The sequence below is a fragment of the Acipenser ruthenus genome, chromosome 8 (assembly GCF_902713425.1).
Source record: "Acipenser ruthenus chromosome 8, fAciRut3.2 maternal haplotype, whole genome shotgun sequence".
NCBI classification, from domain to species: Eukaryota; Metazoa; Chordata; class Actinopteri; order Acipenseriformes; family Acipenseridae; genus Acipenser; species Acipenser ruthenus.
The window spans coordinates 8,743,262-8,768,943 of NC_081196.1; the positions used below are offsets into that span (position 1 = coordinate 8,743,262).

Here is a 25,682-nt window from a genome sequence, read left to right on the forward strand (position 1 = left end):
ATAAATTCTAAAAACTACAGAAACATTCAAAGTTACAAAGTAAGAAAACTTTTTTTTTTAGCTGATACAATCAGCTAAAAAATGTAATCACGTGAACTTTAAGTGCTAGAGTATTTGTATTGGTAAACGACGTCTGTAAAAATGATGTATTGAATTAGACCGCAAAGGCTGTTTGCTATTGCTAGCGGAACCAAATACGCTACAGTTTTGCAACATGGGGAATATTATTGGTATACGCACCAAGTAGATCAACGGTGTCTGATTTTTACTGAATGTAAAAAAACAAACACCTTTTGTTACTTTGCTAATACTAATTTCTATAGAAATGTATAATTATAATGTTTAAATAAGGAATATATGCGAGTAATATTAAAGGATGTATAACCGATAATCTTTGCACCGATTGGTCCTCCTGTTATCCAATCAAATGTAGCCAAATCTCGGGGAAAAGTTGTACACAACTTCTAGTTTTTGGGGCTTTGCTATGATTCGTATGAACCAAAGTCCGTATTCTACTCATTACCTGCAGATTGTATTTTCAGCAGCTATTTGTTTATGTCTGAGCGATCATAACTTAATTCACAGCGATGTTGCTCGCAATGACGTTAGTCCAGAAAGATCAGTGGTTTGGGGTGCTGGGCTGCAGTCTGGGGTTGTGCTGCCCGTGCGATACTTCTTTATTCAGGCTGTAAACACTGCAGGAGAAAACTTCACCCGCTCGCCAGGTAAACGACGTTTATAGTCATTTATCAATATTATCAGACAAACAGATGATTTCGAGTATTTTTTCTAATGTTTTTAGAGCATACAATAGGAAAGATATCCTATCAGATGGTATCCCTGTTATTGTTCATCATTCTTTGTAAGGCCTAGTTGACTTTATTTTTAACATTTGTGTATCTTCTTGCATGATAGTATTTTATATCTTGTATAATACCATACATACATATATGTTTTAATTACTGACAATGTGTTTTTTTTTTCTTTTTGTAACCAGTTTTCTCAATAGTGCCTTATTATTTTGCTTACAATTGTTTAATTTTCAATGCTTTTATTTGTTGCTATTGAGTGTAGCCCATCTATCCCTAGTGCATTGGGAGTCTCACACTTACTGCACATGAAGTTCATTTATACAGACGTGCCTTATAACATGGTGGTGTAGCTTAGCTAGATTATACGAGTAGGGTGCAGGTAAAACTAGTTAATTGGTTACTTTGGCAACAACTTGCCTGATGAACTCTTTTTTAGGTGTTGCTGCACCCTCGCTGATGCCTCATCTCCAAGCCCGAAACCCAGTGGCAATTCATTTAAGGTCTTGGTTTATTTATACACCTGCACACGCTTTCTTCAGCTGGAGCTTTTGAGCCTGGCTTCTGAATATTATTCCCATGGTAGTTTTATCTGCCTTTAACAGGAAACTATATATTCCAGACAGACAGTTAGACTGCCCCAGACAGCTCATTAAAGAAGAGTGTTTATTGTAGAGGAGGCTTGTAACTAGGAGGTCCCCGGTTCAAATCCCACCTCAGCCACTGACTCATTGTGTGACCCTGAGCAAGTCACTTAACCTCCTTGTGCTCCGTCTTTCAGGTGAGATGTAATTGTAAGTGACTCTGCAGCTGATGCATAGTTCACACACTCTAGTCTCTGTAAGTCGCCTTGGATAAAGGCGTCTGCTAAATAAACAAATAATAATAGTTTGAATCAAACCCAGACATCAAAATCCAACCCCCAAAATACAGAAATCAAACATGCGATTTTCTTGTTTCATCTGGTCACGAAAATGCAGTGGCCTTAGTACTAGATTTAAACGGGCTTCGTAACATCTTGATCACACCTGTGCTTATAAAGGCTACGTGTAGCACCAGACAGATCACATCAAATAAAGAATGTGTGTGTGTGTTTGTACAGTGCTTGAGACAGCCCAAGAAACTTTATACAGGACTTGTATTAACAGACTTAAATGTTTAGATGTTGGTCTCTAAGATGTGTTTATTTAGTGTTATGTTTGTTTGTGGTTGCAGGTGACGCAGATCCATTTTGCAATTGTGTTTGTAGATGAAATCTGCTGAATAATGTTACCATATTGAATTGCATACCGCTTTGTAGTTTTCCAAATACTTAACGAAAAACTGACAAAAATGAAAAAATGTGACATTTCGAAATCTAACATGAAATACTGGACTACTATTATGGCTGCCGGTAGACTTTTGCAATATCATTTTGTACTTTCTTTGAACTGAATTATGTTCATATAGTTTGTTTTTTAACTATGTGTCAATCCTAAAATTCTTGGTGATGCAAAACTTTAGCATTTTGCAAAAATAGCTGTACGTGGTATGAAGTATCCCTTTAATACCTACTGTAGAGTATATAACCGTGTAATAACAATCTAATGTAATTAATGTTGGTTTTGCATTTGATCTGATGCCAGTTTTATGAGCAAGCATGTTGACATACAGAATAGATTCAGGCTTTCTCCTATTGAACTCTAGTATTTACAGTAAGTTGGGTAAGTGTGAGTTAATAAGCTTTAGTTTGAGCCACCATTGCAACATCATAAAAATAAGATGACAGTAAAGAAACATGGAAAGTTCAATTTGAAGCTACTTACTCTTCTGAAATGGGAAGCCTCGGTGTAATTACATTGCAAAACATCTCCAAGCTTGCCAGATCTTTTTTTAATGCAAACACACCTGCTTCCCACTCCCTCCCAACAGGTTATAGCAATAATATTACAGTCACACAGTTTAACTCCTCATAGCAATTTATTGTGTGGTTGGGAATGGCTGTAAACTAACTCCTTCTTTCTCTTTGATCAGGTAAAGGCAGTAAGTCACTTTAAACAAAAGATCTATTGCGTCGCTGAGTTTTGCATGTTTAAATAAAGTAACCAACATAACCTTCCGGTAGTCCTAATGAAGTTTGACTGGGTATTGCGGTACATGAAAGCCAAAGCCACAGCACTGATAATGCCACATATTAAAGACCATTGTAGCTGCAGGGGTCTCTTAATCAACTAAACTGTGATGTTTTCCTCCCAGGGGTGATTTAATGGAGAACTCCGCCCCTTGTAAGCCTAAATTGCTCAATGCAATATCAAATCTGATCTAATAATATTGGAGTGGGGGTTTTGAGTTTTAGAACTGCACTATTTAGATACTCTGCCCATGCCAGCAATCATAGGTGTGGCCATCCTCCAGTTAGGTAATTGGTGCTAACTGGGGAGTGGCCACGTGTATAAAAGGAGCCAGAAATCCTTTGTTGGTGAGAGTGAGAGTCAGGTCAGGTCAGGTCAGGTCAGGTGGTGAAACTTTATAGTGAAGGTGAATGCCCAGCCTGTGTTCTGTCTTGTTTGAACATTTGTTTTGGCCCTTGTGCCGTGTTTATTTGTTCCTGTGTTTTTTGTGTTTAATAAAGTGCGCAACAGCGCTTCACTGCAGCTACTGTCTCTGAGTCTCTAATTCCCGCTGGTAACATCTTGGGCTGTGATGCTATCCTGTCACATGGGTACAGTATCTCACCATTTGAAATTCATGACTTCATTATTTTAATTGAAGTGATTTTCAGTGAACATTTTCCTTTTTGTACTAGGTACTGTTCTAGAAATTTAAATCTATTTTAAAAAAATCTCACACGATCTTAAGCTTTGTTGAGTGTGCAAGTCTATATTCTAAATTATTTTATTCTGTTAGTTAAATCTGCTCATTTTATTATCTTAAACAACATTAAAAGTCTTCCCCCTTTTCTTGTTTTTTTTTTATTATACTTAAATTCAGGAAAGATTTTTCAAGTAGGATGTCGGCATGTAATGACCTGTACAGTCATCATCATGGCCTGATTGAAGCTGAACCATTGGAGTGAGACTATGTTACATACAGTGCATGACAGGATTTTAAACCTGGAAGCAGCTCTTTCTTCTACAGTGTTGTCTTTAAAAAATATTTGCATAAAATGTATTATCAAAAGATCTTCCACAAAAAGGGGCCAGTGATACGGTTGCTCATCCTAACAAGAGAAATGTATTTGTGGTTTGTTTCAGGAAGGGATCCCTTCAGAGTAGAAATTACCTCACGTTACAAAAAGGAGCACATCAGGATTCACTGGGTCAAGCCTTTGGATCGGAATGATGGGTCATTTCTGATGAGATACCGCCTGTACGAGAGCGCCACAGAAGGGCTGAAGATTGAAGTGTTTCACAGGAATAAACATGTAGCTCAGTCTCCTTATATTTTAAAAGGTAAGACTGAAAATGTCCCAGTGCCTGAAAAAAACTTCTTTTTTTTTTTTGTTTGAATACAAAGTCCTTTTTATTAATAACGTTTTGTAGGGTGGTTTAAAACATCACTTCAGCAAGAAAGAGTGTGATGGAACAAGGCAATCACATTTTCACAGACCTGATAAGTGTCTTTTCACAGGCTGTTTTAATATGTCCTTACATTAACTGTGGTATACAAAGGCACCTCAAAGTAGTGATCTAAACCAGGGTAGACAGCCTTTACATTGTTAACTGATCTTCTTCAGTAGGATCCTACAATAGTCATTCATGGGGGTGCACAAAGCAATACCGCAATATCCCAGAAGAAAGGTTGTTGGCATTGAGATATATTTAACAAGATATGGGTGCTGTCAGTGGCTAACCAATTACATGAGCACAAGCTTGGACATGCAACATTTACTGAAATAAAACAGCAGTTCAGCACTTCATGCAAATTAACATAAAGCAGATAGTGTTTGGGATGTTGTTTTTGACAAAATAGTGTATTTACAGGGCGTAACCCCTTTGTATGCCCAATTTAAAAAACAACAAAGACTTGTCAAGGCAAGTGAACAAATACCAAGACAAAGGCTGCTGGCCAAGTTTAGAGTGGTATGCATTACTAAATCTAAAAGCAAACCTTTTTAATCTTTTATAAATTCTCCAAAAGCAATTTTAGTTGAAGGGGTGTAAGCTTTCTTCACCACCTCTCTGCCCCAGCCGGCTTGCCAGAGTTAATCTGTGATCTAAATATGCAACTACCCTGCAGCAGTAGGATGTTATGAATGAAACCATTAATCCATTGCCTTTTTTTTCCAATTAGTGCTTCTCAGTATGCAACATGGCCTCTTTATTTAAGAAATAAAGATGATTGCTAGTGGCTGGTCTAGCAAGCTGCTAACATCATAAAGCATTCACTCGAACATTTTTTTCTCAATGACCAGGGCCAGTGTACCATGAGTACTGTGACTGCCCAGAATCAGACCCCCTGCTCTGGCAGGAGATTATGTCTTGTCCTGCTGAGGAACTCCAGGCTTCCAGAGACTTCAGCGCCTTCCCCAGTATAAACCTGCAGCGGATGTTAGTAGAGGTCCCAAAGAGGTTTGGCCAAAGAGGGGGTATCGTTCACTACACCATTTTGAATAACAAAATCTACCGGCGATCCTTGGGGAAATACACAGACTTCAAAATGTTCTCAGATGAAATGCTGCTTTCCTTGACAAGAAAGGTGAGTTGAAGATTTATGTAAAGGAGAAGAGAGACGGTGAAGAAAAGCGAGAGTCGGATGGTTAAGACATCGCGTGTAGTAATGTAAATGCTGTCGAAAAATATCCACAGCTAAAAATTAATGAAGAGTCAGTTTCACAAAATGACGGCTGATACCAGCTAAAATGAGGGAAATAAAAGGACAACTGGATCCGACCGAAGTTACAGAAAATGACTGGTATGTGATGCAAATAAAATACCAAAACAGCAAACTGATTCGTAATGCAAATTAATATAAACTGGAAGATATGACAAGACACCTTGATGTCTTCATTATCTTCCATGACGTCAGGTATTTTGACAGGTGTTTTCTTTGATTTTGGTGGCGCAGTGATACGTGGTTAGCACAGGTGCAGTGATTTGCCATTGTTCCTAAGTAGTTCCTAATCGTGACATTGTGCTGGATATTGCAACGGCTTGGTGCAACACTTACCCGGCTCGCTGAGACCAATCAGCATGCAGCATTCTAACAATCAGTTTTATAACACAAGCTAATATGCTTTCACAGCTGTAATAAATTGAGTCTGCTTTGCAGAGCCTTCAGACAGCGTCATTGCAGGTTGATTTATAAGTTACTGTAGCGTGTACCTTTGGCCCTGTATCACATGCTATAAGATTAGCATTAAGGGCAAAATGAGGTCCTGTCACTCAGTGTGCATGAGAAAACACTCCGGGCCAACAATGCACAGTAGGTCTTGTTGTTGTTTTTTTTTTAATAAAAATGCATTTATGTTTCGTTTAAGGTTCACATGCCTGACGTTGAATTTTATATCAATGTTGGAGACTGGCCGATGGAGAATCGTCAAGTGAATGACACCCCGGCAGGCCCTGTGCCTATAATTTCCTGGTGTGTAATAGTAGAAATAGTAGAAGCAGAAATAAAAGCCCCAGTGATGGTATGTTTATGTTCAGTTTGTGCATCAGCTGGTATTCAGTGAATCCCTCTCCCCTCCTCAGGCCCTGTCTGGAGCAATAAGACAGCGCAGGCCTTCTTCCGAGGGAGGGACAGCCGGGAAGAGCGTCTCAGACTAGTGGAGCTTTCAAAAGAACACCCAGAGCTCCTGGACGCCGGCATTACAAGATACTTCTTCTTTCGAGAAAAGGAAGAGGAGCTGGGCACAGCCCCACTTACTGGGTTTTTTGATTTTTTTAAGGTATCGGTTGCAATACAATTTTGGTTACTAGAATTTTGTTAACATACCTGAGGTTACTATTATACCAGGTTGGTTGAACATGTGGAATTAGAAGACTTCACTGTGCTCCCCTGACATGTTGTGACCTCTTCCTTTTCTCCAGTATAAATATCAAGTGAATGTGGATGGCACAGTGGCAGCGTACAGGTTCCCATACCTCATGCTTGGGAACAGTCTGGTGCTCAAGCAAGCCTCCTCCTTCTATGAGCATTTCTACACACACCTGAAACCAGGGAAACACTATGTGCCGGTTAAACAAAACCTCTCTGACCTCATTGAAAAGATTACCTGGGCTAAGGTATGTAGTTCAACAAGATATTGGCATATTCTACGGCTACTCGTGCGATTTTGCTGTCTTGTTTTTGAACTGATCATTCTAGTTTATTTTTAATGAGAGAGGAAGGTGTGTAAGACATGACCAGTAACACCTTTCCAAATTTCATTGGAAATTTAAATGAATTGTTAGCAGTGACAAAACTCATTTTCTTCAGCCATTATTCTTGATTAGGTTATTTAAACTTCAATAAACCTTAAAGGATTTTTTTTAATTATTATAAAAAAAAAACATTAAAAAAAATGGAAAAGTTAAACGTTTTTTTGCTAAACTCAACAGGGTTGCAGCAATAAAATAATTCACCACATCTACTGCATTTAATACACAAGCATTTATTTAAACAAGAAAGGGGGTCCAAACCTCAGGGTTTATTGTTATTGTTTGTAATCTTAATTCAGACTGGGTATAGACTTGATCTTATCATGGCTGAATTCAGTTGTTGTCTCTTTATTTTTTTAGTCTTGAAAGCTGAGTACCAGGTCCTGTACACTTAATTGTTTTTTTCAGGGGTAGCTTTTGTCATTTTAAAGAGGAATGCAGTGCTCCTGGATTTGTATTAACGTAACAAAATCTGTGTGAGAAACCCTTTTCACTGCATCGTGTTTTGAAGGAACTCCTACAGAAAGCCAAATGTCAAGGATGCTGTTGGAACAGAGACAAAAGAAACAACAACATATTTGAAAAGAATTTCTCTTTCAAACAGCCCTCTCCTGTTTCAAACAGCCCTCTGTTACCAAGCGCTGCTGTACTCTCTCTTAATTCCTTTAGAAACTGTAGATATCAAAATATCAATCACAGTGCAAACAAGATTCCTCACTGGCTTAAAGGTCATAGAGCTAATAAAACGATTCCAGTAATTCTTACCTAATGTACTTTACGGTCCGTTCTATTGACCAGTACAATGGAAAATCCGAGTCTAAGCCTGCTGCTTTATTATGGTCATGTGACTTTTTGTATTCATATTCCTTTTGCAGGTAGACAGGATTCTAAAGTGTATTTTTTTGTTGTTGTAGTGTTCACCTTCTGCTTTCTCATTAGAGTATAATGATGTAGTCATAAACTATAGATCACTTTTTTCTCTTCTAATGCAAAGATATCCCTGTAAGTGACCAACTTGACAATAAATATTAGTTTAGTTAATATTTAATAAATATTAGTTTTAGAAGCTGCATGAATAATTCCCAGTGCCATTGTATTTTTCCTGCCAATTTGTTGACAGGAAAATGATGCCAAAGTGGAGAAAATTGCCAGAGAAGGACAAGCTATTGCCAGGGAGCTACTGCAGCCCTTCCGACTTTACTGTTACTATTTCACAGTGTTCCAGGTATGTTGCAGACATGTGAAAACTGGAAGTAACTAAGATGCAGGTTTTTTTTCCAGTGCATGGTCCATAATTGTATTTAAGACAGGTGTTTATTCAGTTGATCTAAAAAAGCAGTGTACTACAGTGTAACAGCAGATCTACTCTATATCCCTGCACTGTTTAGATTTTTAAAAGACATCTTTACCAAGGTTATGAAAATCAAACATCTAACAGTTGTTGGGCTCCCGAGTGGTGCATCCAGTAAAGGCACTCCGCGTGGAGTGCAGGATGCGCCCTATAGCCTGGAGATCGCAGGTTAAATCAAGGCTATTGTCATCGGGGGTTCCTAGGGGGCGACGCACAATTGGCCGAGCACCGCCCAGGTAGGGAGGGCTTAGGTCAGCAGGGCAATCCACAGTTCACCGTGCACCTGCGGCCCCTATGGCTGATAGGGCACCTGCAGGTCTGCTGGGGAGCCATTCAGATCTGTGTTGTCCTCCGGCGCTATAGGTCTGGTGGATCCGCAGTGCGAAAAATGACGGATTGGCAAGAACGCGTTTCGGAGGACGCGTGTTTCAGCCTCCGTTCCCTGAGTCGCCGGGGGGTTGCAGCGGTGAACCAGGATAAAAATAATAATTGGGCATTCCAAATTGGGGAGTAAACCAGGGTAAAAACCATTGGCGACGACTAAATTTAAAAACAAAAAACATCTTTTTAGGAGTCTCTTTATTCCTGTCTGTCAAATACATTAATTATATATATAATATCCATATTCATCATATAAGTATGTGGGGGACTATATCTTGAATACACATTTAATCTTCCTTACTTCTGATTTTTAGAAATATGCTAAATTGCAAGCAAGCAAGCCTGAAATACGCGAGGGGATGGAATTTGTTCCTCAGCCATCAGACTTTGATTCTTTCTGCAGCTGCCAAAGAAACAAACAGGAGAAAGATGAGTTGTAAATTAACAACCAATGTTTTTGGTTTCATTTTCCCCACGATGTGTGAATAAAAATATCCTAACAACCTGTGATTATGTTGAAAAACGGTATCACTGCGATAGTACAACACAGAATACAGATATGGTAAAGCATTTAATAAATACCACCAGGTGTTCTAAGAGTGATACATGCATTTACAGTTAGGACGTGCCACAGGCATTTCTTTTTGTACAGCACATTAGTTGTTGATGGTTTCGTTGTCTGTGTACTCAACACAGAAGCAGGCCCTATTTAAAATATGGGATCTTCACAACAAAGGAAAGCACCTTTAGTAGGTTCTATCCTGTGGGGAGAAAAAAACTGTTTAGTACTGTATTTGTCTTTTTTTTACCTTTTTAAAATATTGTACACACATTTTCACAATATATATTTTACTTCAACTCCAATTAAAATGTATAAAACAAGTGTAAAATGATAAAAAATAAATACAAATTTAAAAAGAAAGTCTGGTGCTATTGTATTCACTTGTTATGGTATTCTAGACTTCTTTAATGCTGAACTGAGCAGCAGGAATCGTCTGGAACTCATAGGAGGAAGTGTTCTCATAGGAGGAAGTGTTCCTGAAACAGTTCTAGCTGATTGCAGTGTCTATGGAAAAATGAGATGACACGCATCCAAATAAAATGATCTGTTGTGTTTTCAATAGCATAACTGTAAACTGATATTTATGTCAGGGAAGTGGTGATTAAAGCATAAATACAGTATAGTAAGGCTTTCATAAAATGTGTTGATTATGAAGTTGACTGTTTATATAGATTCAAAATGAAAATAATAATAGTTTTTTTTCCTGCTTTAAAAACTTTTTTGTTTTGAAACACAAAAGTAAGCTTCAAACCATATATCTGGGCATACTGAGATTTGGGTTTCCAATAGATGCAGACCCTACAGTAATTGAAAAAAACCGACTCATAAAGTAATTTATAATTATTATACTACTTAGAATTCAGTCATTTGAATGACCTCGCCAAAAAGCTTTTATCATGGCACAGTTTTTTGTACTTAGACTAACCATCAAAATAATCTGCATTGGATGCAAATGCACCACACCTAATGTCATCATTTGTAATCTGGACAGTTATGCAAGAACATGAATATCCGCAAGAAAAACTCTTCTAATTTGCATTTTACCTACTGCCAAATGTTCCTCTTTAAACAACCTTATATGTAACTTATCTGTAGTAACACGTTACATACATAGCACTCTATACTCCCATGTGCAAAAGCTAACCCAGGGCTATGAACACAGCCAAACAAATTGAAGAAAAAAAAACAAAACTCTGGTTTTATTATTTATTATATTATGAGTTTCCACTGGGTCTCCATTTGTTTTCCTTAAACAAACTTATCATACTATTATAAATTGCATAAAATCATGCTTAGAAATACTAAAAGAAATTTAAGACACCTTGAAGGCATTTAAAAAGACTTCTACAATTTTTTTTTTGTAGAATTTCAGCTGAATTCTGAGGGATACTGCCTGCTAAGCAGCATAGAGAGGAAAGCTTGTTTAAAAGGAGGATGTGCATCAACCATCATTCAAATACTTCTGCCAATCTAATCTTTGAAGGTGATGTGTCCTATAATTATATTCAATATGTGGGGCCAGATTTACTAAAGTCTACACTTAAAGGTGTTTTCGATCATATTTAGTGAAAGAAATGTAACCGTTGCATAATGAGTGCTGAAATAAACCATGACAGTTGTATTACTTTTTTTGGTAAGACAAGTTGCAGTTTGACCTTGATAAATATGGCCCTTGGTCTGTTACTGCCCCACAGTGACCCCCTTATATTAGTTTGTAAAACTTAGTTTCCTGGTTTGTTAAACTCTAATATTACGAAGAGTTCGTTGAGAGTGTTTGTTTTCATTCCCCAGAGGCAGTTTATGTAACATATGGAAACCCTCCTCCCATGGCGCTGGACATTTTGTTACTTACCTGGAACTAAGAATGTATTTACTTCTCTGGCACGGTTCTGCAGAACAAACATAGAAAATAAAAAAGGGGGGTGGGGTCACTTTATTTGCAAAAACTTCTGATTACATATTACAAAAAATGGTATACAAATGCTTCAGGTATCGACCTGCTTAAATATGAACTCTTTAGACCTACACCCTAAAAATATCTCTGTCCCTTTTTAAACTTTAATAATGTAAACCAATCAATGTGTGCGTTGTTTGTGCTACACTTCGCATTCCAGAATTTACTCTGCAGTACTACTGAGCTTGAGTCTCTTCCTTTGTTTCAGTTCCAACAGTGTTTACCTCACATCCGCCCTGTTTTCGTTACTATAGCAACTGAACGCTCTCTCCCAGCCTGAGCTTTGCATTTTGCAGTGAACAGAAACAATATATAAGGTAAATAAAGTTTTTTTTTTTTTTTTTTTTTAATTGGTCTGTAGTACATATTATATGAAATTATAATCGATTCAATTTGGCCGTCAGTTATTAAAGCATTTACGTTGTTACGACAACAACACAGCACGTAGTGCTCGCACTTCTATTACATTATTTAAGAGTTGTCGAGCTCTGGAAATGAAAGGTAGGAGTGCTTGGCAAATGCCCTATCATCCGATGCCTTCAGGACACTTTCTAGCGGATATCCTTTAGGAGTGCAGTGGTTCTCAGTCCTGGTCCTCAGGGACCCCTGTGTCTGCTGGGTTTTATTCCAACTTAAACACATAATTGCACCTCATCTCAGCCTGTTGTGTTAACCCGTTTCCATTTTAAATGTGGGTGTGATGTTAAATGAATGTTTTGTTTAGCCTTCTCTCTGGGGTCTACAGTCTAATCAAGTTATTTAAGTTGGATGACCGAATAACCAGCTGTGGCAGAATACGTTCTGTCACAAGCATTAATATCCTGTATTCTAAACAAGGGATTTAGGGGAGCTCCCTAATAAAAGCTGAATCTCAAAACAATAATTGTGTGAATATAGTAATTGTTACAGCTGTGTATAATGGTATTTAAAACAGGATTCATTCATCTGACTATTTACATATCCACCCTTACTCTGGTCCCACCGCAGTCAGATATGTGACGGCTTACTACCCTGTAATTTTTCTTTTCGTTGTTAACATCCTGACAACTTTTTACACTAAAACTTGAAAGTCTGTTTCAAAGCTCTTATCAAAATGTCTGCTCTAGTGCACTGATAGTGTAAGGATTATTGACCACATTGTCAAACAGGTAACACAGCAATAACGATCCATGATGTGGTACGAAACTGAGAAGCTAGAGCATTTGTTATGTTTTTTTGTTTGTTTTTTTTAAATTGTAGAGGACAGATCTCAAACCCCAGTGCACTACAGTGGATATTTTGAAAAAATAATTGAAATAGACTTTAAAGTTATAAGTGTACAAAGTTGTCAGAATGTTAACAATGAAAAGTAAAATGACAGGTACATTATTTAAACAGTTATAGCAACACGTAGGGACGTGGAAAGCTATATATTTTGGAACCCCGCTACTTACTCTTTAATGCATATTATCATAGTTGTGATTTAATTTTCATAAAGGAAGTATGCAATGGTAAAATTCAAAAAGATTGTGAAGTGCAGAACCTTGTTTTATTATACTTGAGTACATTTTCTTAATGCTCAGTGCAGATGCATAGAATTCTGAAGGAAAACCATTAAAAACTGATCACAAAACAGGAAATCTGAAGCAAATGTTGGGAAACTAGTTTAGGAAAATGTCAGTAATTCAACAGTTCTGTACTGTTTGTATCAAACATGAGAAATGGCGAGAAATTGTTCTCCTTTTGCATTGTTACATCAGTGGCTTTCCATCCAATAATGTTCACATTAAATGTATATATACACATCGCTTTATACATACACACACAGAATGTGTGAATCTGAGTAATTAAATTAGTTTTGCTGTTTTCTTTCAACTTGGAAACTGTTCTTTTTGGTTGGTTCATAGGTCCAGGTGCTGAAAGAAATAAGTGGCTTGCTAGGATGAAATCTTCATTCTTGGCCAAAATATTAAGCCATTGTGCTGATAAAATCAAAGGATTACAGAACACCCTTTGAAATGTCTGTCTCTCAACCACTTCTCTTGTTATCATGAACTGGATCTTTTCTCATTTCTTACTTTCAACTGCAGTGACGGGTCGAAATGGTCCATGCAAGCATCTAAAAAACAACTTTTTTTGTATTGTTAAAATTCTCATTACAGCACCTTAACCTTTGATGTGCGCCACTTGTGTGATGCCCTGGCACAAAGGAGCTCTAAAAAGTTATTTTTCGGTTGTTGTTATTTTTATAATGTGTTTGTTTAAAAGGTATTCACATAAATATGTAAAGCGTTTTATATGTTTTTCATATGACACAGCTCTTACAACCTGCTCCTATCTCAAACCATTTGAGAAACCAAGTGCTTTAACCCTCATGACTCAGAAGCTATGTGAGGCACTGACTACATATTTGCAGTGTTATGAAAACTGCTCGCTAATTGTACAAGCGACCTTGAAATTATCATCTGACCCAATATGGCTGCCATATTGAAATAATGTGCCTTTTCAGGTATCTGCACAAAATATAACTCCTCCCCCCAGTAAAATTAATGAAACAGGAAACTAGCTACAGCACAGCCGTTCACATATCTCAGACTTGCTCCAGCATGTAATTATATACCGGTGCTGTTAAGGGTTAGGGTTTAGCAGCTGCAGTTATTTCATCTTATTATACATTTTGCCTTGGGCAAGCCATGTCCTTTAATTAAGAACAAGCAGAGACCTTTGATTTTTAAAATCTGCAAATATTATACTATTCATAACTTTTATACATCACTGTTATCTGAAGTGTCTAAATCTATTATTTATATACGGCTGATTCTACAGATTAGAAGGCAAGCATATTATTTTTTTAATTGGTAAAAGGAAATTGCTATTTTGGCTGGCCAACAAGCACTCAGTACACATAGCCTATGTGGCACATGCAAACTGGTCATGTAAACTATGCTTTGAGACTTGGAAATCAGGCTGCAGGTACCCTTTGAGGTATGGGTAGAGTCAACAGATTTCTCATAATCTTGTCGGAGGAGCTTTTCTACTTGGATTTCTTAGTCATGTAAACTTGGGATTGTGATTAGCAGACCTCTAAGTCGGAGCTCAAAAGCAACATGTAAGGTCTAATGCAATGGTGTGCTGGAGCAGGCTCTGTGGAACCAGTAAATAACCAGATATGTAAATATCTGTATTAGAAAAGTTTAGAAGATGTTCTAGGGCAGTTATAGAAAATAAAAATGGAATTTAGTTTTATAATAATAAAATAAATTCTTCACAACAAATAAACAAACAGTACAAAATCTATCAGTAACATTAAAAAGTAGGTAACCGTGACCTACAGTACATTGTATGCAGGTGTAAAAATCAGATGGACAAATCCCCTCAATAACTTGTAATAAAGAAGGTCCAAAGCAAGTTTCATCACAATTGAATGAAAACGTCTCTAGATATATGTAAACATACAACGTTGTCTTATGGATGGACAGACAGACAGAGAGAGACAGGGAGCCTAAAAATAATCACAGATTCTGATATTCTTCATAACCTATTCCCTTTTACATTTTCTTCATAAGAAGATAAGCGCTTCTTTATGTAAAAAAATACATGGCATACTGTATGTTCTACAGATGGTGCGTGACTCTAGCAGAATATCATCTTTTTTCAGGTGTGACATTTCTGCCAAACAACATCCTGGGCTCGAGCTCATCAAAGCCTTGCTTTACATGATGTTAGGACCCCATCACCTACAGAAATGACTGAAAAGGGATCGTCTGAAGAACACAAATTAAGGTAATGTGTATGTGCCATGCTCTTTATTGCATAACTTTGTAGAATATCCAGTGTTTGTTTTTTTTATTTATTCTCTTGCTTTCACTAGATCAGAAGTACAGATGCTAAAACATTTGGTGTGGAACTGGTTATTAGAAATCCTCATCTGAACAGCTGACCTTGACTTAGCAAAGCTATTATGATGTTACACCTTGCTTAAACCATAACCTAAACATTGCCATCAATCAGCGTGTTTCCATCCAATAATGTTCTGCCAGAAGCTAATAAACAATATTATATAGAATGTGACAAGTGGAATTAACTCAGTGTGGACAATGTCCACTTTTGGTATAAAGGGGCACCACAAAGGCTGTCACTGACAGTATAGCTGAGCAGCCTTGAAAACGTGAACTTCTATCACAAATTAAGCTATATGACCTGTGATTTCCCCTGTCCTTTATAACTGTTCAATCACATTTTTAGAGATATAGACTCCCATGTCTGTTTAACTGGGTGTTACACTTTTGTGCAAATGCTTTTTTGTACTTTTAAACAGTTAAAAATGGTAACTAAAGAATTACTTTTATTTGTTAAAAACACTTAACGTTCCTGTGGCCACACCTTAGTAACACCCAGCTGAAGGCCCGGAATATTACCTTTCACTTGTGCTATGTTTTCACAACACACCCTTTAAGATAAAACGCCGCCTGCATGTGACACTGCTGTCTAATATTTCCCATCGCAGATATTGTATGTTTCAATCTAATGCATGGTTGTCCAAATAAAATCATACAGAATATGGTACACTATATTTGCTTTTATTTCCTCATGCGACATATTTTAGGGTTCTGTTACGAGTTTAAATTAACCCTAGGTTTGTGTGGATATCTGTACTGTTACATGTATGTGGTAAACGCCTGTGCAGATGCTGAATTTCCTGGTGGGAGAACTCCCAAAGCACACATTCTAGACATCCAAAGGAAGCACACTCTCTTTCTATATCTCACACATGTAGCTATCAGATCCAAGGTGGGATTTGAATTATTATTATTATTAATAATAATAATAATAATAATAATAATAATAATAATAATAATAATAATAATAATGATGTGGCTGACAATTAACTTTCACATGACCTAGTCACAATTCATTGTTAATCCTGTCTCAAACATTGTTTTCCCACATCTCAGCTTGTTTTGCATAATAATTGCATTCTGGGCAGGGGCTCTGTGACATTTCATAAACTATTCAATTTTTTAATTTTCTATGAATCTATGGCATTCTATATACAAACAATTTAAAGATGACGAGCCTTGTGTGCTTGACACATCCCTGGTTCACATTTGTTGAGCTCTGCTTTGTAAATGGGATGCAGTAGATACCGTTGTCAACACAGATCGAAAGTATTCAAACTGCATTCTCCTGTTGAATTACTGAGAGTTTTACAGACATTTAATGAGTACCTACAATAGCTGCCAAATATTTCTACCCTGTGGCAAGGGAGTATGTTCTGTAAAGTAGTCACATTTCAAGGCGTGTTACATTCAAACTTCAAGGTAAAGTACTTCTTGAGCATTAAAGTGATTTCCTGAGTTGTCCCACTGCAGTTCTGAAATAATCATTAATACCAAATTATTGTTTCAGGCCAAAAAAAAAACATTTCTATACATTTCTGTGCAGTACCTGCAATTCAAGCACAGTTGTGCTCTTGAGAAGCCAGTTATCTCTAGATCATTATCTCTGGGTGACCTTTACTTAGATCTTTTTTTGACTGGAATGTAAGCATTAAAGTTAAAGCTGATAATTGGTGATAGTTAAAGATGTCTAAAGAAAGTGCATTAAAACAGAATATACACTATTGCTCTTAGGAGGACTCAGTTAGTCATTAAAATGTGCCTAATTAGTATGAATTTGGATACAGTTCTTGCATTACTGATTGTTTCTAGTGATACCACTCAAAGCTTATATGCACTAATTGAACTTATTAATTAGCAGTTACTGATTTAAATATGCTGTGGTTTTACTTATGGTGCATTGTACAGGTAAAGGTACAATGGTACTGTAGTGTCTGTTTAAGATAAAGTATGTTTATTGTGACAGACCCCTGTCTCTCTGGTATTTTAGCAATCTGTTTTCATAGTACAGTTTGTAGCCACTTTATTAGGTAACTTTGCAGCACATGAGACTCAGAGAAGTTAGATGTTAACTAAGTTTTAACAGAGTATAAAAAGGGGAATGACATTGTATGCCAGACTTGGTATTACAGAGTTTTATTCATTTTAACAATTTCCTTTTTTTTTTGTAGTCCTGTGGATGTACAGCTTCCAGTTTTGAAAAGCAGCTCTGAAGAAGATGGGACCCAGGCTGACTATCTAGATGAGCAATATATAAAGACAGACTCAGTAAATGATGACTATGGAGATGTTAAGCAAGTTCAAGCTGCCAAAGTGATACAGAGGACATGGAGAAGGCATATTGTAAGTGTAAATATTTTCTCCAGTCCAAAGCATGTTTCCATTTGCTATCATATCATTTTATATCCACTACAGAGGATATGAAAATGAATTTGACTTCCTAATATAGCATTACCAGGGGACACACCCCTGTCTGCTGGGACATCATAATGACAAGGTGGGACCCTGCAGGGGAATTATAATGTCAGGTGTGCCTAGGTGAGACTTACACAAACTGTTCTTCACCTATACATGCAGGACTTTAATATAGCCATTTAATTGCAACCCAGCACATATTAAATCTTCAAGCTGAAACATTTATTATAAGGCATATAGAAATCGATCAGCTATGCAGCCAAAATTAAAGTTTTTAAAGTCTGCAAAACTATTTGCGCTAAATCCAAAACTCTGAATTAAATAAACTATAAACTAAAAATGAATTAATTTAAATAATATAAGCCATTTATTGGCTTTGCGTTGCCATGGCAGCTACTTGTAAGCTGGATTGATACGTAATGGTTCGCACAATTGAATGTGTAATTGCATTCTGCTTTTTTTCCGCTGTGAACCGATCTCTTGGGGATGTTTTCTTGACATTATTTAATTTGTTTTTCCACTTGTGTGGAATGGATCTTGGCACCTCTGAGCATTCTGTCTGGAGTTCTTAAGAAGCTGGTCCCAGGGGTCCCCGAGTGGCTCATCCAGTTAAAACACTGCCGCTGGGAGTGCAGGATGAGTCACACAGCTTGGACGGCGCCTGTTTGCATCCGGGCTGTGCAGAGAGGCTGAACTTTGCTGGGGACTGTGAAGGGAGCGTCACATTGGCTCTGACACTCCCGGGGTGGGGGGTGGGAAACCGGCAGGGATTCTTTCTCCTCATCGCACAACAGCGAACCCTACTGGCCAGACACAGGGCACATTCAGAGTGGATAAAAAGCAGGGCTGATCTCTGTTCTCCGGGATCGGTAGCCCACACAGCTCTGCTCTGGATTGCTCGGCGTAAAAGCGAATCTGTCTTTAGGCTTGTGAGATCGGAGGACGCTCGCACACCCTCAGAACGTCTGTGCTGTGTAGGGATCCGTTGTGTTGAGGAGAAAAAACATAATTATTATTATTTATTTCTTAGCAGACGCCCTTATCCAGGGCGACTTACAATTGTTACAAGATATCACATCATTTTTACATACAATTACCCATTTATACAGTTGGGTTTTTACTGGAGCAATTTAGGTAAAGTACCTTGCTCAAGGGTACAGCAGCAGTGTCCCCTACCAGGGATTGAACCCACAACCCTCTGGTCAAGAGTCCAGAGCCCTAACCACTACTCCACACTGATGCCCAATTGGACATTCCAAATTGGGGAAAAATAAATAAAAATAATAATTGGTCACTGAAATAAAAAAATAAATAAAAAAGAAGCTGGTCCCAGACCCAATCCATATTAAGTGAGTCCCTGTCAGAAGCAGCAATAATAAGTCAGTTTGTTTAGTTTTTTCTTCCTCTCCCTGGTTACAAATAGCGCTGCACAATTAGGGCGTGTGCAGTGTGAGAAGGCCACAAGGTACATTTGGGTTAAACCATTTACGTAAGGGGGGGGGGGGGGGGTTTGTTCTGCTCTGTCCAAACTACAGCAAGCGTACATTATAAGATTACACGCACACAGCATACAAACTAGCTGCTATGAACTGCTTAAATGGTACCAGATCAGATTTTAAACAGATGCTCTTAAAACTTCTCAAACTTTCTTTCAAGCACTTAAAATGAGACTCTACTGCAACACACTGTAGGTGTGGTGACAGAAAGGCAATAAGCTGGTAAACTTTCACTGACTGAACTGACCACCTGCAGTCTCAAAACACTGGGGTTCAGTTTAAACTTACATCAGGGGTTAGACACCTTTTTTGATTAACAGTGGACACTGGCAAACCTGTGTGAATTGTTTTCTGTAGACTTCATTTTTATATTGTGGAACATGTACAGTAATTTGCCTTGTAGTCATTCATATAGCTTACCACACCTGTCTTATTGATTTGTTGTTTCTAGTGTCTCCATGTAACCATCTTGTTCCACAAGGTTGAGCAGTAATTGCTGATTTTTATTTAAACTTACCACATCATAACCTCTACAATAATTGATGGTTATGACTATATCATAGTGTGATAGGGTGATTTTGCTGCTGATTATGAAACACTACTTTGAATAGTTCAGAATTGAGGCCTGCAAGTTGGTTGACCTTAATGTCACTAATAAGAACTGTAAAAGTTAAAAGAATAAGGATTCTTTAAGTAACTTTTCTAGGTCCTAAACAAATTATAATGTAAGTGTAGAACATGCAACTTTTTAAAATTTCAATGTTTCTGTATTTTTCCATTATGTGTGCGTGTGTGTGTGTGTCTATATATATATATATATATATATATATATATATATATATATATATATATATATATATATATATATATATCATCATCATCATCATCTTTAGCCTTTTTCGATCCACTGCTGGATGAAGGCCTCCCCAAGATTCTTCTACAAAAGCTTGTCTGCTGCATCCCTCATCCACATTGCTCCGGCGTGTTTCCTAATTTCATCTTGCCATCTTCCTGGAGGTCTTCTTCTTGGTTGCTTTATATCTCTTGGGATCCAGTCTAGTATTTCCTTGGTCCAGCGATGATCTGTTCTTCTTGCTACATATCCGGCCCACTGTCATTTTTTTTTTTCCGCTCTTATAATAACATCACATACTTTTGTTTGCACTCTTATCCATTCCTTCCTTTTCTTGTCACTTCTTATTATTCCCATCTTTCCATACTCATAGCTGTGTAATTTTTGAGTCATTTTTGTATTGAGGGTCCAGGTTTTGCATCCGTAAGTTAGCACTGGCAGCACACATTGGTTGAAGACTTTCCTCTTGAGGCATAAGGGTAGTTTCCCTTTCAAAACCATGCTTAATCTTCCAAAGGCATATGTGTGTGTGTGTGTGTGTAATGGAAAGTAAACACACTACATATATATAGCCTTTAATATGTTGAATTATGCATTTTATCTCTAATCAGCCTAAGTTAAATAATTGCATTTTCATATTTACAGGACACCCATGTGTTTCAATACTTCAAGGACTTGATTAACTTCAGACAGAAAGGGGATCCTCGCTTGCTTCTTAAATATGTCAATCCTAGAGAAGTAAGGAAAATGTAAATATGCACAGTTACTTTTCAAGTCTATATACAGTACAGTGAACCCTCATTGACAGGTGTAGTCTATTATTTTCTGTACAGTTATATAGTTTTTTTAAACATGAAAAGGGAAAGCAGTGATTAATCAAGTATTATTTTCTCCAAAAATATATTATTTAACAACGCTTACAAATTTCTTCAAAGTGACGTCAAAGTGACAGTCTGTGTTATTTTAAAACCACACCCAACCTGTCAGTGTTTTGCAAAAAAAATACTTTCACTTATTAGTATTGATTTGCTTGGACATGATTTGTATTTCCAAAACAATAACTGCTTCATGAAGTTCTCCTCCTGGTTTGTTTTCTCTTTCAGGCTGAATTATTAGATTCTGCAGCAGGAATCCATATAAGATTTAGGCTGTGTGGAGTAAGTATATTGTCCAGTATTGTTTTTACCTCTTTGATAAGATATGACTGTATTGTTTTTAAAGGACATGTAGCACCTTGTTTTGATGTAGGCGTCCCAGTTATCTTACTATCAGCATTTCCTACACCCAGCCCTAAATTTGCATAACAAGCCCTGGATTAAAGAATCAGCCCCTATTGCCTTTCTCTGCACAGCTATAAAGATCTACTTTACTATAAAAACTACTTTACTTTAGATACATTAAAAGTATGCGTAACTGTGGCAGGGCGGAAGCCCTGCACATGGGAAATATGTAGTTTTATTGTATTTTTTGGTTAATGTTGTAAATAAATTGATTTTATTGTTTAACTGCTGTGGTGCTCCGCCGGGGACGATCACCTGTCTGCGTGGAGCAGCAGCTGAAAGCAATCAGCTGTTCCAGCAGGCAGGTGGGTGTGTCTCAGCGGAGCGTCAGTATAAAAACATAGCGATCACTGTGATCGGGGCTGCTGCAAGGCCTGCCGTTTTCACAACACCTTTGATTTAGAGTTTGTCGTATTGTGTTTTATTTTGAGTGTTTGTACAGTCATGTATCGTCCTCTGTGCGCTACCATTGCTGGTAGCGTCACATGACATTATTGTTTACTTTTTGTTTGTTTGTTGATTAAATCCTGTGCGCCTGTGACGGCGTATCAACGTCAATCTCTCTACCTCAGTCTCTTCTGTGTTCTCCTCAGCCGCCTGAGGCAAGTATACCAGGACCACAATAACACATCTAACTCCCTGTGTTTGTACCTTTTACTCATTTTCATTTATAGATCAAATTTCCTCCAAGTATCTATTACAAGATATTCACCCACCGGCCCATTGTGGATATGTGCGCAAACAGCCCCAAAGACTACACTAATGTTGCTTTAAAACAGCCTGTGCCCAAACAAATCCATAATCGATGGAAAGCTGCAGAAGATGATCAAGCTGGCTGGTATAAACGAATAGAAAACAATGGCTGGAGGCTGCTCTCTGACAAGGTAGTAGTAGTAATGGTGACCCTCTACCTCCTGCTCACCCAGGCTAATGGAAACAAATTGTTTAATCTGCAAAATGAAGCGTTTCATTACATGGCTTTCACAGTAGTAATTACAGTTACAAATCCTTAAAGTAAAAAAAAATAAAAATGCACAAAAAATGCTCCCTTATGTTTGCTTTAAAGTAATGTTCCACTCTTGATTTTGTTTTACATGTTTCATTTTTCATTTGCTAGATTAGCTCAGTGATGGGCACAACTGAATCTGACACAAAAACAATCGAATTTCATTACTCTAAAATCCAGAGGCGCCAGCAGGTAGAAAGAAAGCGTAAACAGAAAAAAATTGAATGGATGAAAAAGATGTAAGTTTGGATGTACAGTACTTTCATGCACTTTAAATTGTTAACTAAATCTATTTGTCCTGTTTTTTTTCTTTAAGGTAAAGATGATTTTTAATAAATGAATATGAACACTTGATCCTGTCAAGTATAAGAATCTCTTTCTTTCCACATATTTATTTGACAAGGCAGGCCGACAACCATAAAATACACCACCAGCCATGTAATGATTAGGTTCCCTGCAGCCTTTTCTAAATTATCAGCTAGCAGATCCCCAGAAGATGTGTCTGTTTTTTGCCAGCCAGCAGATGTTTACTGTATGATTGTTCAAACAGGCATTATATATGTTTTATGAGTTTACTAACATGTGCCTGTGTTCTTATGAGAATCATTTGATTACAGACTTGCTTTCTATCACACTAAGCCTGTTTGTGTGACATCACCTCTCTGTATTTAGGTATCACGAAGGTCTCCTACAGGCACGTACTGACGACCCAGACACAGCTGTTCTGGTGAAGAGAGCAACAGAAGGAATGATTGCTGCAGTGGACCAGAACGGGGCACACTCAGTGCTGGAGTGGGAAGTGGATGAATTGCTGGAGTGGACTAATTCACTCAACTTTGAAAAGTACGCTTTTCATGTGTATTTCATTTTAGAAAGATAGATACAGAAAAGAAAGCCATGACAGTATTATGAAGTTATCAAGAGTAAATACAATATATTACGGATAAAAAATAAATAAATGCATAATAATAATAATAATAATAATAATAATAATAATAATAATAATAATAATAATAATAATAATATTGGAGAAAACGGCAACAATTGTTTGAGAAATGTTCTTTTACTTCTTTTAGGTACATGAATAAATGGAAGGAAATGGGACTCAGTAACTCGTCAGACTCATATAAAGGTAACAATATTCTAATGTACAACTTTTGCTACCAAATAAATGCTTGAGCTCTGGAGTACTGTGTATTTAATACCACCTTTTTAATTTTTTTTAATCCATACCTACAGAGAAGATTACAATGTAACAATGCTGCCACCTGCTGTTTGTTCATAGCACAAAAGCTACATTTGCAATTACAGAGCCTTGGCCTGTATACTGTAAAGATGTGTTGCCGTGCAGCCAGTGTACAGCCATTCATTATCACTCCCTCCAGTGTCAGTATCTTAACAAAGTGATTTATTTATATGTTTCAGGTTCAAGATTTATTTTCTCTGCATACGACCAATATGAGTTCACAAAACTCTCAGAGGTGGACAGCTAGGCAACAGAGAAGCAGTACTGCTATGAACCTTCATACACACCCAAGCAGTGCAAACTTTACAACTCAGCCTTTACATAATAAATTGAGCAATGCAGAATACTATTTCTCAACAAAATCTTTGATAGATTTCATTTTCTTTGAATTGCCATTGTTTTATTTGTATTTTAGTTTCATGTTATTGCACCATGTGTTCCATTATTATGCACACTGCTTAAAAAACATTACTGACAATAAAGCCAAAACAACTGGACAATCCCTACAGCGCAGTACATCAAAGGCTAATTAAGGTATCACAAACAACCGAGAAAAGACCATGTGTTTGTTTGTGTGTCATTTGTTTGTTGTGTGTGTCATGAAAATGTTTTTGAAAGTCAAGTATAGTTCAAGGCAATTTCAAACTCCTGGAGGGTCTGGGACTGCAGATTGATAAGATAATTGGTTCTTTTTTTATTTTTTAAGAGAACATATGTTCTATGAATAAGAGTAAGTAGCGGTGTTCCGAAAAACATAGCGTTATCCGTCCGCACATGCTGCTACAACTGTTTAATTAACAAACCTGTAATGTTTCTTTTCATTGTTAACATCCTGACAACTTTTTACACTTCTAACTTTGAAGTGTGTTTCAAAGCTCTTTTCAAAATGTCTGCTCTAGAGCACTGATAGCGTAAGGGTTATTGCCCACATTGTTAAACAGGTAACACAGCAATAAGATCCATGATGTAGTACGGAACAGAAAAGCCAGAGCACTTATTATGTTTTTTTTTGTTGTTGTTGGTTGGGTTTTTTTCTATCGCTCTTCCTGCAGTGATTCAAACCCCACTGCACTAGAGCAGACATTTTGAAAAGAGCTTTGAAACAGACTTTAAAGTTTTAGTGAAAAAAAGTTGTCAGGATGTTAACAATAAAAAGGAAAAAAATGACAGGTACATTATTTAAACGTTTGTAGCAACACGCGGGAACGTGTAACGCTATATTTTTTGGGACCCCGCTACTTACTCTTTTAAGGAGAATTAGCTGATGTGCAGTCATTCCCCTTACTTATTATAACACATATTTTTGCATAAGAAAACAAGTGTGTCGTCTTAGATACGAATACAGATCCTATTAATCCAGTAATACTGACCGAGGGACAATGGAAAAAAAAAAGATAAACACAATTATGCATATGCATAGACAAGGATACTAGATGTATACATGTGATGTCACATTGTATGTGGACCTCTCGTTTTTAAGCAATCTTTCTAGACTGGTCCATGCTTTTTTCCAGTCAGTCTTGATGAGTTGAGATCAGTTGTTAACACTCTGCAAAGTTCAGTTGGGTATAGTGGAGCAGCGCCGCCTAGTGGTGAAGTGTTCTATGTCTTAAATTTGTTTTACAATACTGGATTAACCCACTAGAGGTCGTCCCACCATGCAAGTATTTCTAGTTAACTGGAAACCGTATACAGTAACAATAAAAGTGCCTCCTTAGCACCTTGTTGGGTTATATAAAATCTAATTTATTAATGTTTGTCAAATGTGTATATGTAAGATGTACAGTACTGCTGCACAGAAATTAAAAAAACACATTCTTAATCAATAAATGTTTTCAAGAGAAAAAATAAAAGCAATGTCTACCCATCACATTTGACTTTTTTTCAGAGATAAATAAATCGCCATCTTATATTATGTGCACATATTTCTATACAATAAATATATAATGTATGTTTATAAACAATATTTTAAAATATATATTAAAAAAAAAAAAAAAAGGGGGCATCCGGATTTGAACCGGGGACCTCTTGATCTGCAGTCAAATGCTCTACCACTGAGCTATACCCCCACTGACTTATTTTACTGTTTTCATAAAAATAGCTATTTAAG

The 25,682-nt window shown here is 37.2% G+C and overlaps 1 protein-coding gene, 1 non-coding gene and 1 pseudogene across 2 annotated transcripts; 2 read left to right on the forward strand and 1 right to left on the reverse strand.

Moving 5' to 3' along the window:
- Window positions 1-220: 220 nt before the first annotated feature.
- On the forward strand, window positions 221-10,071 carry LOC131737708 (protein O-glucosyltransferase 3-like; annotated as a pseudogene).
- A 1,355-nt stretch (window positions 10,072-11,426) lies between these two features.
- Window positions 11,427-25,455, forward strand: LOC117972752 (protein MFI-like). The gene is made up of 10 exons (XM_059028390.1): window positions 11,427-11,715; window positions 15,036-15,160; window positions 17,448-17,619; window positions 20,686-20,778; window positions 21,144-21,197; window positions 21,995-22,204; window positions 22,438-22,565; window positions 22,999-23,169; window positions 23,403-23,458; window positions 23,752-25,455. The coding sequence occupies exons 2-10, from the start codon at window positions 15,123-15,125 to the stop codon at window positions 23,817-23,819; spliced, it is 990 nt and encodes a 329-aa protein (XP_058884373.1). The 5' UTR covers window positions 11,427-11,715; window positions 15,036-15,122; the 3' UTR covers window positions 23,820-25,455.
- Window positions 25,456-25,569: 114 nt separating this feature from the next.
- Window positions 25,570-25,641, reverse strand: trnac-gca (transfer RNA cysteine (anticodon GCA)). Its single transcript has one exon. It is a non-coding gene; the product is annotated as a tRNA-Cys (tRNA).
- Window positions 25,642-25,682: the final 41 nt, after the last annotated feature.